This window comes from Delphinus delphis, chromosome 16 (assembly GCF_949987515.2).
Source record: "Delphinus delphis chromosome 16, mDelDel1.2, whole genome shotgun sequence".
Lineage (NCBI taxonomy): Eukaryota > Metazoa > Chordata > Mammalia > Artiodactyla > Delphinidae > Delphinus > Delphinus delphis.
The window spans coordinates 7,557,082-7,577,723 of record NC_082698.1 but is presented as its reverse complement, the minus strand read 5'-3'; the positions used below and the strand labels follow the sequence as shown (position 1 = coordinate 7,577,723).

The window sequence follows — 20,642 nt, the reverse complement described above, 5'->3', positions numbered from 1 at the left end:
ATCATCTCATTTTTTCTTAAGTTTTGATTTTTTTAAATAAGATTATAAAAGCAATATGTTACTATAGGAACATGAACAGAAAAGTTTACAAAGGAGTCACACGGGTCACTCAGAGCCTGACCACTGTTAGTATCTGGACGCATTTCCTTTCACCCCTCTTTCCACATGGAGATAAATGTTTTAACACAGTCTGGACTGGACTGTCCGTCTAGTGTGGTACTGGGGTTTTTTTAGTGTTGGTTCTCTCATTTAAGCCCTGAGAGTGTTACAAGCCCTGTCTGCATATGAGGAGGCTGCCTGGAGTCAGCGTATGTCCTGGTGGCCCATGTCAGCTGCAGGCGGTCCACAGCGGGGCCAGGCCCAGAGACCTGCAGCTGGACCCAACAGCAGGGCATTTGAGCTGCTGCCCAGTGAGCCCCAGAGCCTGTGCCCAAGACGGTGTCCTCCCCCTGCCACAGGGGAGGCACCACTGGGTGAGCTGAGCCAGGGAGATAAGGCTCCACCCGGGCCATGGCCCGACAGAAGGGCCGGCGCCAGCCCCAGGTCCAGACCCGAGCACAGCCAGGGTTGTCACCTGAGCGGGGCAGGCAAGGACCTATTAGGGCTGTAGGTCCATCCGGGGCCACTCTGTGGAAGCCTCCCCTGCCAGTCATGGGGGACGCGAGGCTGGGTCCCGGGGACCCTGGGCTTTGGGGCTGCAAGGCTGCACCTCACACCCCCAGCTTCTACCACAGCAGCCTTGCTTCACCTGCTTCGTAAACTAGACGTTCATGGACCATTTTGTTTGAAGAAGGAACGGCTGCTAAAGAGATAACAATAACAGTCTGGACGGGGTGCTCTTGTGTCTCGTTCCCAGGGGGGCATCCCCTCAGGACCTAACAGATCTCCAGGCAGAACCTCTGCAGTCAGATGATGTGGGCCAACCTTGGGTTATAGAAATGACAGAAGCCTCCCTAAGCCTGTCCTCGAGGCTGCAAACATCCTGGTCTCCTGAGCTTGGTTAGCGAGGGGTCCCTGACTTGGGGGCCAGGCACAGGGACCGTGTGCCCTGGAGCCCACTCTGAGCTGAGCTGTGAGTGCTGGCGACCCCTCGGCCCGAGCAGCACAGATCTGAGCCGTGCTGCCCTCCGAGGAGCGTGGGGTCCCAGCCTCCGCCCCCTCCCTGGTGACCCTGGTGGGCAGGGGGCCCCGCAGGCCCACAGGGCTCCAGGCCAGGCGCCCTGCAGCAGTGCATCCTGGAGCAGCTGCTGCGTGGCCTCGCATGGCAGGCATCTCCAGCCGGAACACACAGGTACGAACCGTCCCGGTGCTGGGGGCCCCCGCGATCACAGCACCCCCAGCGTGGTCGCGCACAGCCTCCTGCACCTGAGCCTCTCGACAGCTCTGAGATGTCCACTCTCCCCGTCTTACAGACCTGACCCTGCGGCTCGGAGGGGATAGAAGGGCCCAGGCTCCGCCCGTGCCAGTCCAGAGCGAAGGGTCCCAAAGGCAGAGGGGGGACCCTCCGATCTGCCACACCCAACAGAAAGCACACAGCCGGCTCCCAGCAGCTGGGTATTGAACCAGGAAGCTTTATTTACACAGTAAAAGTAACAAGCAAATTCCTGAGAGACTAGAGCGGCTCTAGTGCAAGACAGTCGCGGCCCGTGCGGAGGACAGGCTGCGGTGGGTGGAGGTGGGGGACAGACCCAGCGCCTCTGCACCCAGCGCTTCGCCCCGGGCAGGGGCCTGGCCCAACACTGCCCGTCCTGGCCGCCACACTTCCTGAGGCTCCCCAGTGCCCACGAGGTACAGCTGGGAAAGCGCACACGGCCCGAGAAACCGCCGACTCGCCGTCCCCGCGCCCCGGGGCATCGCCCACCCCCGCACTGAAACACAATTTCTTTGCCAAAGAGACTATGCTAGAAGGTCAGACTATCCTACCTAGGCTACAAGATCTCCGCTGCGGTCTGGGATTTCTTTTTTTTTTTTTTTTAATCTTTTTCTCTTTCAAGAGGAATGGTTTTTTCTGGCACCAATGGGAGGGGTCGGGCCAACTGTGTGGCCGTGGCAAGACGCGGCACAACTGCCTACACGGAGGCACCGCCCTGGCCGGGCTGCCGCCCCAGCGCCGGGGTGGGGGGGTACCGCTCGCGCCCCAGGCCGCGGGGCCTGAAGCGGTCATCGTTCGGGTGACCGGCCCCGAGGCCAGAGCACACGCGACTTGAGCCTGCGGTGGGGCACCCAGGGCTTGCGCTGAGGGCCCCGGCAGTGCCAGCCAGAGCGCGGAAACGAACACGCCAACCCTGCCTGGAGACCCATTTGGATGTTGGGTTTGTTTATTTTTCTACGGTGGACTTCTCCTTTATTTAAATTTTCTTTCCGCGTACAAATTCACAAGACTTTCCTGCTACAAAAATTTTGCTGAAAAGTAAGGCTTTCTGAGAATGAAAATTCATATGCATGATCAGAACAAGCTCTCCTGTGGCCTGGATGTCGTGTCTGCCTGTGGGCCCTGGGCTGGACCCCGGCCTCCACCGTAAGGCAAGAGGGTTTGCGGTAATGTAAACGGCGAGGCTGTGGCCCTGGCCCCCGGCCCGGCCCTCACAGGCAGCAGCCCGTTAGTCCAGCGGCTCTAGCAGGCGCTCCCTCTGGAGTGAGCAGGGATGCCCCTCCCCACCCACGACCCCGTTCTAGTCCTTCAGGGCCCCCGGGGCCGGCGGACGGCCTGGCACCGCCCTCCCTCCCGGCTCTGAACTTCCTCAGAGGCAGGAGTTCATGGGCTGCAAGAGGCAGGGCCCCAGCAGAAGTGAGGCTTGCGGGGAGCCCACCAGGCCGCCTGCTGCCCCCAGGGGCAGCCCGCTGGGGTCAGAGGCAGCCTCCCTCCAAGACCAAATTCCCGGTGCCAGAGGAGCAGAGCACAGATGGCCTCTGGCGGTGTGGCAGCCCCTTCTAGACGAGGTCTGCTGCCTTCAATTAAGACCGACATGAAGCCACTGGAAGGCCGTCTCTTTCTCTGAGAGGGGTCACTGGCCATCCTCTCCCCTCCCTGCTGCTGTCGTGGGCTTTGGCGAGGAGCTTCGGTTGGGGCAGAACAGCCAAGAGAGGCCTGAGGTGGCTGGAAAGGGCCAAACCCTGCCTTGGGCTGGGATCCCTTCTGCCTTTTGGGTTGACAGGACCAGCCTGCGGGGAGGTGGGGACGATGGGGCCACTGCTTGTCCTTCCCTGCCACCAGGCCTGGGAAGGGGGGGAAGTGACTGGCAGGGTCCAAGGGCGTCACCTGCGCCACAGGCCCGTGACACCCACCCACCGCCACGTGCCCTCCCTCCCGGCCCCGAGGAGAGGCCCATCCTGGCTGAGTCTCGCCCCTGTCGGTGGGTGAGGGAGGCGGGATCCTGCTTGTCCTTCCCCGGGAAGGACTGCTGTCCTGCATGCGCCCCCTATGGCCACTCTTGGTGCGGCCAGGTGTCAACACCTCCCACCCCAGGCTTTCTGAGGCCAAGGGGCGCCAGCATGTACTCTGTGAATTCATACGCTGGTCGCTGGATGCCACCGAACAGCTGCCCTAGCCTCCTCTGTATCAGCTCTAAGACGACGGGCCACCAAGCAGGGGTCAGGTGAGACGTCCTTCCCCACCAGAGCCGCCGGCTGCCTCGTCCGACTCCCCAGGGGAACGTGCCTTTGGAGGGACCTGCCCAGCGCCCGCACACCCGTTACGCTCTACAACCTGAGGCTTTCAGCACAATCTTGGGGGGCCACGGAGTTGGGGTTTTCTGCAAGCATCTTATGGCTGACTTTTAAGAAAAGCCAAGTATAAATGAGAACTTGAGCCCCCTCGCTTCTGATGTAAGAAAGTAAAGGTTTAAGTAAAGTTTCCCAAACATTGTCTCTCTCCTCAGTGGAAAGAAAGTGAGAGCTACTTGTACTCGACCTGCAGCGGTGAGGCATCCGCCGTGAACAGATGAGCAGGGGCAAAGTGACTCCGAGAGAGTCTCTGTCGCGGCAGCGAGCTCCGGAGAACGCACAGATGTGTTTAGCCTCACGGGAAAAAGAGCCACTCGCTCACAAGCCGACCCAACTGCTATCCTCTGAGGAAGGCGCCAAGCTGCTAAAAGCCAGATTCCAAGGCAGCAGAGCCCAGGGGGCATGTGTGCAAGCGGGGCTGGAGAGGAGCTGTCTGGGAGGGAGACGTCGCGGGGTGGGGCTCCTCGGCAACCCCGGGGGGCGGGGGACGGGGGGGCCCGGAGCCGGGGAGGGTACGCGCGCGTCTCGCTCTATGCCTGCGGCGGGGAGAGGCACTCGCCACCCTCTGCTCCCCGGCCCACCTGGCCCACTGACAACGAGCCTGCGCGTGAAGGCTGCGGGGCCCCAGAGCGGCCAGCAGATGCCCTCCGTCCTGAAACGAGCGCAGGGCCTGGGGCTGTGCGCCTGCACAGAAGTCCTGCTTCCTGAGGACGTTTTCAAGAGGTCGCCCTTTTACGGTGACATCGCTCCACTCGCCTGACACTCCATGACAGGTTGGTCACGGAGAGTGGCTGCCAGCTGCCGACCCTGCCAGAGCGGCCCCCAGAGCGGCAGGAGCCCGGGCCAGGCCGTCCATGCCGCAGGAGGGGCTCGTGGCTCTGCCTTTGCGGCCAACAGAGCCACCAAACGTCTCCCCAGCTAGACGGCCTCTAACGAGCGCCCCGAGTTGTTCCCTGGACCATGAGAGTCCAGATGTGGAGGCCGCCCGGCAGCCCAGGGCTGCTGTGCCCCGCACTTGGCATTAAGGCTAAACGGTTCTGGTGTCACCACGGAAGGAAGCGTCTCCCGACCCCGCCCAGGCCCCAGGTGGGAGGCCTGGGAGAGAAGGCACGGAATACGACTGAGGGAGGGAGGGCGCTGTGGGCCAGCTCCCCCCCACTGAACCTGAGCAGGAGGCCGAGAAGGGCCGTGACCCCAGAGGAGGGACCCGAGCCCGGGCGGAAGCACACAGAGCGGGCCAGCCCTGCCGCAGCGCCACGGGACTGCCCAGCGGGGACGGTGGGACGCTTGCGCCGACATCCCACAGGAAAGAGGGGGAAGGAGACCGAAACCAAGAAGCTTCTCTCCCGGCCGTGGTAGCTCCACGGAGCGTGGGTGCGGTGCTGGTGAAAGGCTGAGACCCTGCACCGCGGGCCCGGCCAGGCGCCCGGCGGGAGAGGGGTGGGGGGAGAGGTGGCGGGAGGCCTATGGATTCTAGCGCACCCCCTGCCCTGCCCGCCCCGCCGCCAGCCGGGGCCTCTCAGTTGTTCTCTATCTGCTCAATGTCCAGCTCGCCGTCCAGGGAGCAGGGGCTATTGCAGACAGCCCCGTGGTCCCGCCAGGCCGTGCCCGGCTCCCCACGCCCACCACAGCCCTCGCCGAGGGCGCAGCCACCCGCCTCCTCGCAGCACGGCTCCTCCTGGCAGGCGGGGTGGTCGTCCAGGGACGGGGGCAGAGGCTCGGGGATCGGGGTCCCGGCGGGGGTCCTGCCCCCCGTGCCGGAGGCCGAGAGCAAGGCGGTCCAGGACCTGGTGCTGCTGACGTGGAGGGCGAAGGGGCTGTGAGGGCCACGGTCCTCCGTCCCCGCGCTCAGGCAGCTGAGGCTGCTGAAGGTCTGACAGTTCTGTGGGGGAGACAGACACACACGTCACTCAGGGTCACGTTCCTGGAACCGAAGGCCCGCACGCCCCAGCCAGCCAGGCCCAGGCCCCTGGGGCTATCTGCTGGTGGGCCCGCGGGGCAGCAGAAGACCACCCAAGTCCCGGCCGCTTCCCCGACCTGGACAAGGACAAGGATAACGTATGAAGAAATACCCCTGGCCGGTGAACACCATGTTAATAAAGAAAAAGCGAGGTGAAGTTATTCATCTGCAAATTGGCAAAGAGGACGAGCTTGCTAACAACCAGTTCTGGGGGCACTGCGGTGGGGTGGGGGGAGCAGGGGCATGCCCAGAGCCCTTCACACACAACCTTTCTGAAAACGGATCTGAACACTTCATCAGGCAATTTCACTTCTAGAATTTTTATCTGAAGAAAACAATCCGGACGCATGCAGAAATTCAGTGACATGAACATTCCTCGTCACGCTGTTAAATTGAAAAGAAGAAAGTGACCCAGATTCCCTGCGATAAGGGTTCCATAAAGCATGTCTTTTCAGACAAGGGAAGCCTCTTTAGCCATTAGAAGAACACGGCAGGAGTGGATTTACTGACGCAAACGGAAACACCGCCAGGCCGCACTGCTGCACAAAGGGGGCACGGTGCCCATGCCACCCTGTCGCCGTGATAGGAGGGGACATGGGCCAGGAGGGTTGGCTTGACATCCACGTGGTGCACATCAGAGCCACCCAGGGGGCCGGTTTCCACGTGAGCCCTGGGCTCCTGTGCTCTCAACAGGCACTCAGGTGACGGATGCTGCAGCCCTGCTGGGGAAGGGGCCAGGCTCACAGCTGGGGGCCGCGGAGACACCCCTCAGCCTCCCTAGGCCTCAGCTGCCTCATCTGTAAGAGGCGAGTGATGGTCCCTGCCTGTCCCACAGGGCCCTTTGAGGCCCCGGTGAGAGAATGTGGCTGCCCAGGGCTCTGCACCCGTAGGCTCTGCCTCTGCAAGGGGCCAGCCTGGAGGAGGCAGCCTAGGGCCTGCCCGTGGCGGGCAGAGCTTGAACACGGCCCAAGGGCGCTTGGGGCCACCCACTCACAAAAGGGGGCAGGCCCGGCACAACGCACCCACGGGTTCAGCTACACAACAGCTCTCCCAGCTGAGCAGAGTCAGGACGGAGGGCTATGCAGACGAGGGTGCCCACGGCCCAGCCCCACCGGTCCCCAACAGGACCAGCAGCAATGCTGTGCCTTCTCGGGACGAGACAGGAGAGACGTGTGTCGAAGGCAGCAGGAGGGAGTCCGGGCTCTGGCTTCCTCCCTGCACACGCTGGGGACTTGGGGGCGTGGGGAGCACCGCACGTCTGCCAATGCCAAGGTCACAGGCCTGTCCTGAGGGCCCCCGTTCTTTCACAGGCGGCAGTGTCCGTATGTCACTTTGAAATAAAGGTGACCACCGGCTGTCACAGCGAGCAAGCCGCTGCACCAGGCTTGGCGGATGGAAAACGAAAGGCACCCTCTCTAGAGGGAAGTGGCCGGACCTGCCGCGCGCGCTCACCGTCCCCGCCGGCGCCACGGCGGAAACCGCTCTGATGGGTTTGCTCGTTTTGGAATCCTTCGATTAACTGAGAAAGGGACGCTGGGGTACTGGCGGAGTGGGGGGCTCTGGGATTGAGGAAAGAAGGGCTGGGCCACCAATCAGACCTGAGATGCTGGCCCAGGTCGTGGTGGGAGCCAGACTGGGGACCCTCGCGGTGCCCCTCCTGGGCCACGTGGGGCTTGCTGAGGCCCCAGGCCTCACAGGGCATGTTCCCTCCGCTGCCACAGCAGAGGGCCGGACGCAGGTCCTCGTGCAAAATGGCCCCCAAGAGCCTCCGTGTCCTCAGGTCAGAACACAAACCTAACGCTGTGTGTGGGCAGAGGCCCCAGATGCCTGCACCGGGAGGGTCCCTGGGCCCCCTTCTGCCTCCCAGCCACTCTCCTGACTGGCCTAGACCTGAGCCAGGACGAAAGGAGAACTGGGTAGAGAGACAAGGAAGAGGGAGGATGGCTCAGCCCGGGCCTACAGAAGCAGCGGTGTGTAAGGAATTTCCGCGAATGGCAGTGTGACCCGTTACACATAATAACGCCCAGCGTAAACCCAACGTGCTGTGAATGGGTCACAGGGGATGCCGAGACCCTGATGCCCTCAGCCCCACGAACATGCGTTAACTAAGGTGCAGGCAGGTGCCTGACTTCACGGCAAACGTGACGGCGTGTGTCTGGGCACTAGTCATGTTAAACTGCAGCCAGCCAGCAGCAGGGTGCTGGGGACCCCAGCTTGCGGGAACCTTTCAGAGACGCTGCTTTTGCCTCAAGCATGCCCTGGCGAGGGCTGAGGTCAGAGAGGCTGTTACAGTCCTGGGTTCCGCCACACACAGGCCTGATGGCTTCAGACAAGACCTTCCAACCTCTGGGCCTTGGCCCACCTGACAAATAAGGGCTGGGCGAAGGGCACCCGGGCGACCCCCGTTCTGAAAGTCTGGAATAACTGGGTCCTTTTTGCTTTGCAGCAGGGCAAGAAGCTGCAAGGTTTGGTTGGTGAATGTTTGTCACAAGCAAACCCCAGGATGCCACTGAACCCCACCCTCTGACAGTCCTCAAAGGCACCTACCCCTTGGCTACAAAGCCAGTGTCACGTTGAAAACGTTGTTGACTCAAAACTCAGCTGTTTCAGCCACAGTGAAAACCTGCTGAATGTCCCAGCCGGTGGCACGCCCCACCTGCCGGGGAGGAATGTGACCTGCACAAAGGGGCAGTGTGTGTGTCCTGCCCAGGCTCCATCCCAGGAGGGCCCATCCTGTGTTGGCATCCAGGGCGCGGCCCTGGGGGCAGGGTCCCGCCCAGCCTCTCCTGGCGGCTCGCGCTCCCCAAAGCCCAGCTCCCATGCAAGAATGCTGCACAGGCCTGTTGGAGGCCTGGAGGCCTGTGTGCCCTCAAAAACGTCTGGGCAAAGCTGCAAAGCTTCGAACAAGTTCAAAGCACTGTGTGAACATCTTTCCAGGGTGAGATGGCTGCTTTGGGACAGACAGTCCCCCCTATGCCAGACCCGGCCCTGGCCCAGGGATGGGCCGCCTACTTGGGCACGAGCCTGACCAGGTAGCAAATCTCAGGACCATCCATTGGCCTCAGGCTAGTGGCTGGAGACACTGCTCAGCACCCCAGTCCTAGAGTCTGGAGCGACTTTGGAATGGAGCCCCTGAAAGTCAAGTTGCTTCCATCAGAACTGCCAGGCCTCAGGTACAGGCAGCAGTGTCTCAGCCCACCCACCCAGCCTCCCCAAGTCAGAAGCAACGGCCCCTTCTCTGCACAGCCCTTCTGTGCAGATATCTGCTCCCATCCCCTCCTTCTGGGTGGCAGGCCCCTGGCCAGGCCCTGGGTTCAGCCCCGCTGGAACTCTGTGCAGCCGTCATTGCAGACAGAGGCCCACCAGACCCGGGTAGTGAGAGCACCCCGAGGGCCGGGCCCGGCCCGGCTCCCGTCCACACCCACCGTCCACACCCAGCCCCAAGCGCCCACACTGTGAAGAGGCCGAGGAGGACGCAGCCCCTCGCCAGCTGAGGGCACCTCTGCCTTGAGCTGCAATCTGAAAACCAAATCCCCCCTCGGGAACCTCACATTAACTTAACGGACTCGGCCCCGTCCTTCTGTGCACGCCGGCCACCACCCACCCTGCCGAGCCTTGGGCCATGAGCTCCGTCCCCTCCCCAAGTGCCAGCCTGGAGCAGGCAGCCCAGGGCCAAGGGCAAGGCAGACTGGGGTGCCGTGGCCGAGAGCAGGCAGCGGCAGCCCCCTTTCTCCTGGTCGTCTTGCCCTCAGGAGGACAGGCTGTTTTCCTCACTCCCATCTCCCTGGGCCCCATCCTGCCCTTGAACCGGGAAGGCCTCGGGAGCGTGGTGCGCGTGGCCCAGGGGAGGAGCGCGGGACGCAGGGTCTGGGGTCGGAGGAACTCGCCCAAGACTGGCTCCTCCACTGACAAGAGTCGCCTCATTTGGGAAATGAACAGTCGTCACTGGCCTGGCTGCCTCCCTGGGCCATTGCAAGGGTCCCACGAGAAAATGGATGTGAAGTGGGGCTGCTGGGGCCCCACCCGTGTAAGCCCGTTCCCCAGCGCCTGGCACAGCTCCCCTGCCCCTTCCTCCCGGGGCAACCCACAGCCAGGGACTGGCCGATACGGGTTCTGGAGCTGACCTGGGCCTGGGGGGTCAAATCCCAGGTGCCCTTCACACTGCTGGGCCCCCCTGGGTTAGGCTGAGGGCTCCTTCCCTGGCCTGTCTGCTCCCTCACTTCCTACAGGTTTCTCCCAAGGGCCTCCTAATCTCTGGGACCCGATTCCCGGCTGAAGCTCTGCTTCCAAGGAACCGACCTAAGACGGGAGGTGAAAGCGCTCTGTGTCAACTGCTCATCGGTACTGCTGTTCCTTCCTTCAGAACAGGAACGCCAGGTGCCGCTCAGAGGCTGACCGTCCGATCCCGTCAGGAGTCCACCTGTCAGGACCAGCCTGCCTTGCGTTTACTGGAGATCAGTGGTTGCTGGGGACCTCTCCTTGCTCAGCCCGGGGCCTCATCGTCGTGCCCACATGAAACTTCCTCTCAGCATCGCGCTGGGACAGAACACGTCTCCCCAAGGCACACGTGTGCTTGCCCTTCTCAGACAAGAGGTGTGACAGAGTCCCCCAGCTCCCCTCCTCTGGCACCATCCTTCGAGGCTGGCTCATTCGCTTCTCCTCTTTCTAATGCTGTCTCCCTCTTTGTAATCCAATTCATGGATCTCTCTGTGTTACTGATTTTTAGGGAACCACCTCAGATCCCTCTAGAAAGAGGGGCATAAACAAGCCCAACCAGCCAGGGAGAACGAGCAGACCGGGTCCGCGCCTGGCCCAGGCTTCTGGAGCCTTGCAGCCACTCTGCTGCAAGCTGCTGGGCTAGGGCCCTGGCTAAGCGGAGGCATTTCCTCCCCCAAGCAGACACTTTCATGAGAGCAGAATTCTCCAAGTATCAAGAAAACGCCAGGCCATGAGAGTGGCGAGGGGCCTGGAAATTTTCTAAGCCTCACTTGTGCTGGAAGCCGGCACAGAGACAACCAGGGCGGTGAGGTATGTGATTTCCTGGGGTGGCGGTTTTGTTTTGTTTTTTAAACTATCTCAGGAAAGAGAAAAAGGCACCGGCTTATTTGGGGCCTATCTTTAATCCATCTTTGGTAAATCGGAGTTTCCCATGAAGGCTGGACTGTCTCTCATAGGAAGCCCCAGAGCCCAAGGGGTCAGGCGGTGGGCTGCCCCGGCTCGGAGCTGCGGGTCTGGTGGCGGGTGTCAGGCAGGTGCTGGAGGTGGCCGAGGGTAGCGGGCACAGCTGGCCCCTTGCTCCCGGCATCCCATCACCGTGCTCAGGCCCCGCCCAGCTCCACTTCCTGCTCACTCGGCTCTGTGTCGGGCGCAGCCCGTTTCTGTGACATGCTCATTACCTTTGGACCCCACACGATGCAGCCCTTTTAAGCCTGGACTGCTTCCCTACCTCAGGAAGAAGGGCAACGCCGGCCACTTACAACCCAGATAGGGAAGCTGGGTCGCCGGGGCCTGAAAGCAGAAAATGAAGTTGCCTGAAGGGAGGAGCCTCTGGGGCCCAGGGAGCACCTCGGACTTGGCACTGGACACTTGAGGTTCTTCCCAGATCACAAGTTCTAGAATCAAACAGCCAGGGGAGGGCAGGACGTATCTGAGGGGTGGAAGGATGGCCCTGGCAGTTACTAGGAAGCCCCTGCCTTCCTGGGCCTTTTCCCTCAGCTCACTGCTGCAGAGGCCACAACTGTTTCCTGAGCACCCGTCACCTGGCAGGCGTCTCCTCATCCACTAGACCCCTGCAGGACCGTCATCCCCTGCAGAAGCAAGCCTGAGCCCAGGTGTCCCCTGCTGGTCCCCTGCGGCCCCGACCCCGCACCCCACCGCCTGGCTCAGGGGCCGGCTCACAGAGGGTGCTAGTGCAACCCGGTGGGGTGGGAAGGAAGGACCCGCTGGGTTAGCCCCGGGAGCTGGACTGTGTGTCCGCACAGCCCTAAGGTCCTGGGACGCTGTGGGCATGTGCTCTGAATGGTGGCCAACCCCGTGGTCTGGAGCCCCCCTCTGCCCAGGCCACATTGTGGCAAACGCTGTTTCTGCACCAGGCCCCGGGTGGCAGATGGCCCGTCTGGACACAGAAGGTGCGGAAGCCGATGAATGGCAAGGGGCCTCCCGGCAAGCTCACAGTTAGAAAACAAACATTTTCTTTCTGCAGCGTGCATCCTGGCCAGCACACACTCAGGGCAGGGCTTGTAAGAACACCTCGCTCTCAGCTTGCCGTGGAGGGAATTCTCTGCCTGACAGAAGTCGAGGGACCTTTCCAAAGCACACAGGGCGCTGGCGGGGGGACCAAGGCTAACGCACTGCCGGGACGCATGGGGACCCTGGGGGCGGCTTCTGCACCAGGACTGGGGGCACTGAAGGTGGCTCCAAGGCCCCAGAGGGGACGGCGGGCCCTGGGTTTTGTTCAGCTGGCTGGAGCTGGGTGCTCCAAGGGCCATGTCAAGGCACAGGGAGACAGGACTGCAGAGTATTGGGACCCTCTCAGCCCAGCCCTCCATTCTCTGTTTAGATATTGGCTTCCAGAGAAAGGGCATGCTTTTTGGGAAAACGGGCAAATCGCCAATCAGTCTAACAGCCTCATCTGCAAATAGGCAGACGGAGGCCGAGAGAAGGGAGGAGACGTGCCCCAAATCCCGCAGCTGGTTGACGTGCAACCATTCCTCTTGACTTCTGGGTCAAGCTCAGGAGAACGTTCGATCCTCAGGCAGGACAGCGGCCAGAAGAGGCTGGACAAGCCTGGGCTGGAAGCCTGGCCCTCTGGGGGCCCTGGGAAGTCCTGAAATTTCTCAGCCTCAGTTTCTCATTTGGACAATGAGGCTAATATGAGCCCCAAATGAAGTCACAGGATTGTTTGGAGGGTTAATTGCATTGAGACCATGTAGGAGGCCAAGGAGGCGCTTGGCTAACCTGAGCTCCCTCCTCCCCCTGCGCCCACCCCGCCGTGCTCAGGCTAAGGTGGGGGCCCGGGGCTCTCCGTGGCCAGCGCTGCACAGCCGAGGGGTCAGGGGCTCGGCTTTGGGAACAGAATCTATGCTCTAGATGGTCAAACCCACTGTCCTTTTCAACCAAAACCTGCTTTCAAAGGAGCCAGAAGACATGCCAGCAACACGAAAGGTGAAATCTCTAGGAATAAAAACATAAGAGAGAGAGAAAAGAGACAGGGAGAAAACCTTACAGAACACAAATGTGGGCTTGAACAAATAGAGAGACATCCTGTCTGTGGACAGGAAGACTCAACCTCAAAAAGGTGTGAATTCTCCCCAAGTTAATTCAGAAGTCTAACACAATCCCAATCTACAACGTCTACAGCAGCCCTCCCCCATCTCAAGACAAGCTGATTCTCAAGTTTTCATTGGAAAAATAAACAGGTGAGAATAATCAGGAAGCCTCTGCGAAGAACAATTAGGAGAGACTAGTCTTACCAGATGCTAAAACATACTACAAAGCCTCAAAATTAGGAGTATACTACTATATGAGGACACACAGAGACTAATGAAATAGAAGAGAACGTTCTGAAATAGCCCCAGGTTAGCATATGATAAAGGTGGAATCTCAAAGCAGAGAGAAAAAGATGGAATTTTCAATAGCTGGTAGGGAGACCAGTGGGTAGACATATTAAAAAAGAAAAAAAGGGCTTCCCTGGTGGCGCAGTGGTGGAGAGTCTGCCTGCCGATGCAGGGGACACGGGTTCGTGCCCCGGTCCGGGAAGATTCCACATGCCCCGGAGCGGCTGGGCCCGTGAGCCATGGCCGCCGAACCTGCGTGTCCAGAGCCTGTGCTCCGCAACGGGAGAGAGGCCACAACAGTGAGAGGACCGCGTACCGCAAAAAAAGAAAAGAAAAAAACATGTTGTCTCCATATTCATACCACATACAGGATAAGCTCCACATAGACCGAATACTGCAACATAAAACCATAAAACACTAGGATGAAACACAAAATTCCTTTATAGCCTTTCTAAAATCCAACATTCAGAGCCATAAAAGAAAGAATTAATAAATTTGATAAAAAAATGTATACACGTCAAAAAACGCTAAAAGCACTGGTGGGATTGTAAAATTGTGCAGTCGCTTTGGAGAACAGACTGGCAGTTTCTCAAAATGTTAAACACAGAGTTACCACAGGACCCAGCAATTCCACCCCTAGGTATGTACCCAAGAGAAATGAAAACACATGCCCATACAAAAACATGCACATCAACGTTCACAGCAGTATTATTCGTAATATCCAAAAAGAGGGAACAACCCAAATGTCTACCAATTAGCAAATGGATAAATAAAATGTGGCAGGAATATTTTTCGGCCATAAAAAGTAATGGAGGGACTTCCCTGGTGGCGCAGTGGTTAAGAAGCCTCCTGCCAATGCAGGGGACACAGGTTCAATTCCTGGTCCAGGAAGATCCCACATGCCGCGGAGCAACTGGGCCCGTGCGCCACAACTACTGAGCCTGAGCTCTAGAGCCCGTGAGCCACAACTACTGAGCCCGCGTGCCACAACTACTGAGGCCCGTACGCCTAGAGCCCATGCTCTGCAACAAGAGAAGCCACCGCAGTGAGAAGCACGCGTACTGCAAAGAAGGGTAGCCCCCGCTCGCCACAACTAAAGAAAGCCCACGCGCGGCAACAAAGACCCAATGGCACCAAAAATATAAAATAAATTTAAAAAAAAAAAAGGAATGGAGTTACTGACACATGCTACAACATGGATGAACCTTGAAAACATTACGCTGCTCAGTGAAAGAAGCCAGTCAACGAGAGACCACATTACTGTATGACTCCATTTATATGAAATACCCAGGACAGGCAGATCCAGAGAGACAGAAAGTAGATTAGTGGCTGCCTGAGGCTGGGGTGGCTAAGGGTGAATAGTGACTGGCAATGGGTATGAGGTTTTTTTGGGGGGGATGATGAAAATATTCCAAAATTGACTGTGGGGATGATTGCACAATTCCGTGAACATACTAAAAACCACGAAAATCGTTTGCTTTAAATGGGTGAATTGCATAGCATGTGAATTATAAAGCTGTTGAAGAACGCCAAAAGCAAAGTCAAAACACAAAGAACAAGTTAGAAATAAACATTTGCAACTCATAGCAAGACAAAAACTAATCTAATATAGAATCGAGAAAAAGAGCGACACCTCAGCTTTTTTTTAAGGGCAAATGAATACAGCAGAGGACGTACGAATGACCTTTAACTATAAGATGCTCAACTGATTAGAAAAATGCTAACTAAGATGACACAGAGAAACCATCTTTCACCTATCTGGTTGGCAAAATCCACATTTGACCAGAATCTGTCGAGGCGGCGGTGGGGAAATGGACCACCTGAGGCACCCGTCGGTGGTGTGGGGCCCCCTCAGTGTCACCTGGGCAATATCCTCCAAGACGACAAGTGCGTACAACCTGCAACCCGCCACCCTAGTGGCAGGATGTGCCCACAGAGGGTACACCTGCAAGTCTGAAAGGACCCACAGGCAACACAGTTCACAGCTGAGAGGGCTGCCCCCGGCTTGGGAGTCCGCAGCCGGGGCCTGGGAATGAAAGTGGGCACGTCCACACAACAGACCCTCCTGGTGCTGGAAAAAAGGCGGCAGCAGCTCGGCTCTGACACAGAAACACTTCCAGGGTCTATTATTTAAGGCAGCCAGTTTCAGAAAACTAGACGTTAGCATGCTATCTTTCGTATATGAAAGGAGAATAAAAGAAGAACCTTCTTATTGGCTTGTATTTTTATAAAGGATTTCTAGAAGGATCACAGGAAACAAATAAGGAGTTAACCTGAGGCCACAGGGGATGGGAGGGATGGGAGCTACACTTTCCCTGTATACTGTTTTAATTTTTGAACATGTGAATGTACTATCAAAAACTATGTGTGTGTGTTTATTTTAAAAGGAAAGGACACTCTAAGTTAGGAATGAGGAGGATGACTCACAGGCCAAAAACTCTTACTGAAATGGTCACTCAGATTTTGAAAAAAAGAAGTCCCCCTCCCACACCATCTCCATATTAAAATCATTGTAATGTTTCTCCACCAAGTCCTTTTTGACTTTCCTTTTCTCCTTTTGGCAGGAACAAGGCTTATGCATCACAAAAACAAATGGCACTTTGCAAAACTGCAGACAAAAAAAAAACCCCTCTACCGGGTTCCTGCATTTAATAATCACCAAATTAAATCTGAGTTACACACGAGCACAAGACGTGAAAACATCAGGCAGGGCCAACCCTTGAACGGCAAACAGGCCACACATGTGCCAGACATCTGCCTGTGGGCAGTCGGCTGTTCGGGCCTTTTCCCGGGGCTGGTAGGCGGGCTCATAAACACAGGCAGGGGGAAATCCCTGGGAAACATCTCACTGTTCTAAAGGTTTGCAGGGCTCCCCGCCTGCCTGGTGGAGGCTGGCCTGGGGTCCTCGCTCCACGGGAGAACACTGCCGGGCCTTGTGGGTGACCCAAGGTGGGGCCGGGGCTGCTTTGCACCCAAAACCCCAGCTTTCCCCAAACAAGGCCCGTCTCTTGGACCGCACCCACCTTGCCCAAATGGGCCGGTGCCCGCCATTCAGAGCCGCTGCCCGGCCCTGCCCCAAGGCAGGGCAAGGTGGCTGCTTGTTTGTCAGAAACAGTCTGGGGGAACGGCCCCCGCGTGTCTGCGAGAGGCTCGGTGCCGAGGACGGGCGTGTGGGCCAGGTGTCTGCAGTTGTGGTGCGTGTGGACACAGAGTCCCCACTTCCACCTGTCAGCATATTTCCACACCTGGTGAACACACGAAAAGCAGAGAATAAGCTCAAAGTGTCAGATTCAGCTGGATTTCCTTTCTATTTGGTGCGGGGGTGGGGAGGGGAGGATCTTTTCTCCCCTCCTTAACGATAAAATATAAATCATACAGAAAGGCAGGCAAACACTGTGGAAACACGACTGATTTCTCTGCTCCAACAGGCCTCAGCACGGAAAACCCCTACAGCCCCCAGTCCCCAGGCCCCTTACAGACTGACCCTCTCCATGGACAAAGTGCTCCCCTCCCGCTGGAAAGGACCACCAGGTGCCCTGGCCTCACTCCCACCCTCTCTGGTTTGCTTCCACCCCTTCCAAGCTCTGCACCTCCAGGCCCCTGGCCCCTGACTTCAGGGAGGACCGTGTCCGAGCAGGGCCCAGAGGCCACCTGCATAGCCGGGATCCAAACCACACCACTGGCTCCTGTGTCCACGTTGACATCAGCGGCACTGGAGGAGTGGGCTTCACAGCAACGGCCACTTGGCACTGATTCCCAGCTAACCGGCCCAGGCCAGAGGGCCAGAGAGGAGAAAGAAATGCACGACGTCCCCATGTCTGCTGTCTGGAACCTCGGCCGTCTCCCAAGGCCAAATACTGGAAAATCCAAGTAAAACTTGCCACAATCAGGCTGAACTCCAGGCAAACCCAAGGCCAAGAGAGCCTACACCAACCATCTTAGGATAATCCCAGCACCCCTCGGCTCCTGGGAGCCAGGACCCTAGCCGGTCCCAGACAGCACTCGCGCACGGAGCCTGAGGACGTAGCCAACTGGGAGGGCAGGCTCGGGGAACAGGGATGGGCTGGAGGCCCCAAGCGAAGGGGCCTGTCCCCGCCGACTGGACCGCCCACAGGGCACCCTGGTCTGTCCAGGTCCGCTGAGAGGGACATGGCAGGGCCACTGGGACGAGGCCCCAGAGGGCCAGTACACAATGTCTGGCTGCCCTCACTTCCACGGCATCAAGGGGGGTTCCCCTGCCAATCCACAGGGGCTCCTCATTGGTTACAAAGCTGGCCACGTCACAAGCCACAAGCCCCACTCCCTTGCTCTGTGACTTGGTCCAAGGTCAGGGTCCAAGGGCGACGGCTCCCCCAGGGAGGCACTGGGCCCACGTGGGAGAGCAAGCCCCGCTGGGACATCAAACACAGGGTCTGGGTGCAGCTCCAGGGTCTCAGGCAAACCCTGCTCCCCTCACGGCCTCCATCTGTCCTCTGTCCTGAGACAGGGTGGTCCCCAAGGACCCCGCAGCAGCCTCAAGCAGAAGGTGGGAGACGACAGGCAAGCCCCAAGGGCAGTGTGGTATCCAGGACACCCCTGAGGGGGCGTGGTCACCTGGCTCCAGGCTCCAGCCTGTCATGTATTGGGTGTGTCCTAGGAAGTCCTGGGTCCACGTACACAACGAGGGAGTTGTTAGTCCTGCATGAGCCTGGCTGTCCCTGCCCTGCCCTGCCTGCGCCCTCCCTGCCCACGCAGGCTCCCTGGACGCACTAAGCTCTCCTGGGGGTGCCCTCCCTCAGCCAGGACTATCACCCCCTCGATAAGTCGCTCTCCCCTCACAGCCCAGCTAAAACACCCTCCCCGCCCCTACAAGCCCTCCTGGAGCCTCCCTGCTGCACAGGCTGGCTGGCAGGGTTCTGGAGGGCTCGGCCAGGGAAGAAGTCTGCTGGCCGCACCTCTGATGCCTGGAGGAACGGGGTTGGGTGGCTGAATGAAGAGTTGGAAATGGTGATCCACTTGGGGTGGAATCCTGCGTCTGCCACTACGTGTTCCCTCGGCCTCCTTGTGCAACCTGAATGTCTCTTTCCCCATCTGTAAAATGGAGAAATAAAACTGCCCTTGTGGGGCTGTAACGGGGCTGAAATGAGATCATAACAGGGCCCGGCTCAGCGGGATCTCCACACCACATTACAGTGTCCAGCTGCACCAAGACGGAGGAGGAGGGCCGGCCCTGCCCCGAGGGGCTCAGGCAGAAGACACAGAGGGAGAGCCCTTCACCCACAGCTGTCCCAAGCGGAAATGACCCGTGAGAGCAGAAATCCCAGGCGTGCTGGGGAAAACAGAGGCCGCACTGGCCTGTCCTGGACACCAGAGTTCTGCGGGGGCGAGGAGGGGCGGCTGGGCCCCGCCAGCGTGTCCCAGCGTGCCTGGGCAGGGCAGGTGGCCACGGACGTGCCCGCTGGCAGCGGGTGTGGCAGGACATTCCTGGGCACATTCCACCTCTGTGGGCTCGGCTGTCCCTCCTGCAGAGCCAGGGCTGAGTGGCAGGGACACCATGTGGGGCTCTGGTGCTCCCGAGCCCCGGAGGCCCCATTAGAGGACTGCCTCTCCTGAGGCTCGATCTCACCTGGGGCAGCCCGGACACTCAGTTACAGGACAGGGTGGGGGGCTCACGCCGGACTCTTGCCCACCAGGCACTTTTCCTGGGATGGCCTGTCCTCTCACCCGTCTAAGTCACGTCTCTCCAGCCAAATCCGTCACTGCAGCAGGGCAGGGGCCTAGCAGAGGCCCAGGATCCCTGGATGGAGTCCCAGCTCTGTCCAGAGCCCCAGGGGTGACCTGAGGTCTCATCCCCCTTGGAGCCCGGCTCCTCCAAGCTGCAGTGAGGGACGACAGGGGACAACCATGGGAGCCAGGGAGGTTGCAAAGACCTGGGAGCTTGCGTGGTGCTCGCGAAGTTCTCTGGATGCTTGTGGCCACCAGCCCAAGACTCCTCAGTCTCTGCTGCCCAGGGAAACTCGGTCAGGGAACCCCTAGTGCAGGGGCTCTTGGGCTGAGGGGTAGGGGGAGCAGGCTCGGCATTCTCCACCAGGACCAGGACAAGCCCACCCCAGCAGGAGATCCAGATTCCAGGCCAGGAGCAGGCACCCAGGAGACTTTTTTTTTTTTGCAGTACGTGGGCCTCTCACTGTTGTGGCCTCTCCCGTCGCGGAGCACAGGCTCCGGACGCACAGGCTCAGCGGCCATGGCTCACGGGACCAGCCGCTCCGCGGCATGTGGGATCCTCCTGGACCGGGGCACGAACCCGTGTCCCCTGTATCGGCAGGCGGACTCTCAACCACTGCGCCACCAGGGAAGCCCCCAGGAGACTTTTTAAAAAATATATTTATTTATTCGTCTTTACCTGGTCTTAGTTGCGGCATGCGGGCTCTTAGTTGCGGCGTGCCGGATCTAGTTCCTGGACCAGGGATCGAACCCAGGCCCCCTGCATTGGGAGTGCGGAGTCTTAGCCACTGGACCGCCAGGGAAGTCCCTGGGAGACATTTTCACAAAGCGCACTGGAGATGCCAAAGAGGCTGTGCAGGGCACATCCTGAGCGGCACAGGTGTGGCCTGGAGCATCACGCCCTGTGCCACCAGACAGACACAGGAGCGGAGTGTGTGCTGCTCTGAGTGAGTCTGGATAAGCCATTGTCACTTAGAGGCGTGATGGAATCACGATGCCTACCTCGTGGAAGACCCAGCTCAGGGCCTCAGTGTGCTGACAGAATGCACTTCCCACTTGGAGGCCTGACCGCAGGCTCCGGAAGGGCTGGCCAGGGTGGGTCCCTGTTTCTTTGACTTTCCCAGGGACACACCTCAATATAACCGAATTTCCCGACAGGCTTATTTTTTTCCTTTGCTATTTTTTCCCTTTTGTTCGTTACTGTTTAAGTGCTTGACAGGACATGCAAATACGGCACTGGCATCTCGAGGCATCTAGAAGCCCTCGCAGTCACTTGCCAAGTGAATACACCTGAGGTGGATGCCCGGAGCCAAGCTGGGTGAACCTCTCGCTCCATTATCTCGTCATCTAATCCTGAGAGGCGGGCTCTGCCAGCACCTCTGCCTACAGGCAGAGAGATCCAGGTAACTGGGCAAAGTCCCACGGGGCCGGGGGTGGGCCAGGCTCAACCCCAGCTCTGTCTGTGCCCTTACCCGTCACTCTGCACCTCGTGGCTGCCAGAAACGCCTGAATCCGGGGTGGAAACCCAACCTAATTTCTACCCCCCAAGTACCCCCAGCAAGGCTTGCCTACTACTTGGTGAGAATTCCCAACTACAAAAGCAAAAGGCCCTTATGACAGCAAGGGCTCCGAGATGGCCCCGAGAAATGTGCAGGGCCCGGAGAAGCCCTAAATCATTCTTCCATCCAGACATTTCTTCA

At 59.1% G+C, this 20,642-nt stretch overlaps 2 protein-coding genes across 5 annotated transcripts in view; one reads left to right on the top strand and one right to left on the bottom strand.

Annotated features, from left to right (window-relative positions):
- The window catches only part of LHPP (phospholysine phosphohistidine inorganic pyrophosphate phosphatase), a 141,069-nt gene extending 139,542 nt beyond the window's left edge, over positions 1–1,527 (top strand). For both annotated transcript variants that reach the window (XM_060033880.1, XM_060033879.1), the window contains 2 exons: positions 857–1,291; positions 1,413–1,527. The gene's annotated coding sequence lies outside the window, so the exon portion shown is untranslated. The remainder of the gene's footprint in view (positions 1–856; positions 1,292–1,412) is intronic.
- Positions 1–20,642, bottom strand: part of LOC132439542 (EEF1A lysine methyltransferase 2) — a 183,921-nt gene that overhangs the window by 31,512 nt on the left and 131,767 nt on the right. For 2 of the 3 annotated variants that reach the window (XM_069541496.1, XM_069541498.1), the window contains one exon: positions 1,282–5,605. The exons of the other annotated variant lie outside the window; for it this stretch is intronic. In XM_069541496.1, coding sequence (XP_069397597.1) covers positions 5,243–5,605 — 363 coding nt within the window. In that variant the 3' untranslated portion in view covers positions 1,282–5,242. Of the gene's footprint in view, positions 1–1,281; positions 5,606–20,642 lie in introns of those variants that run through there. 3 annotated transcript variants of the gene reach the window in all.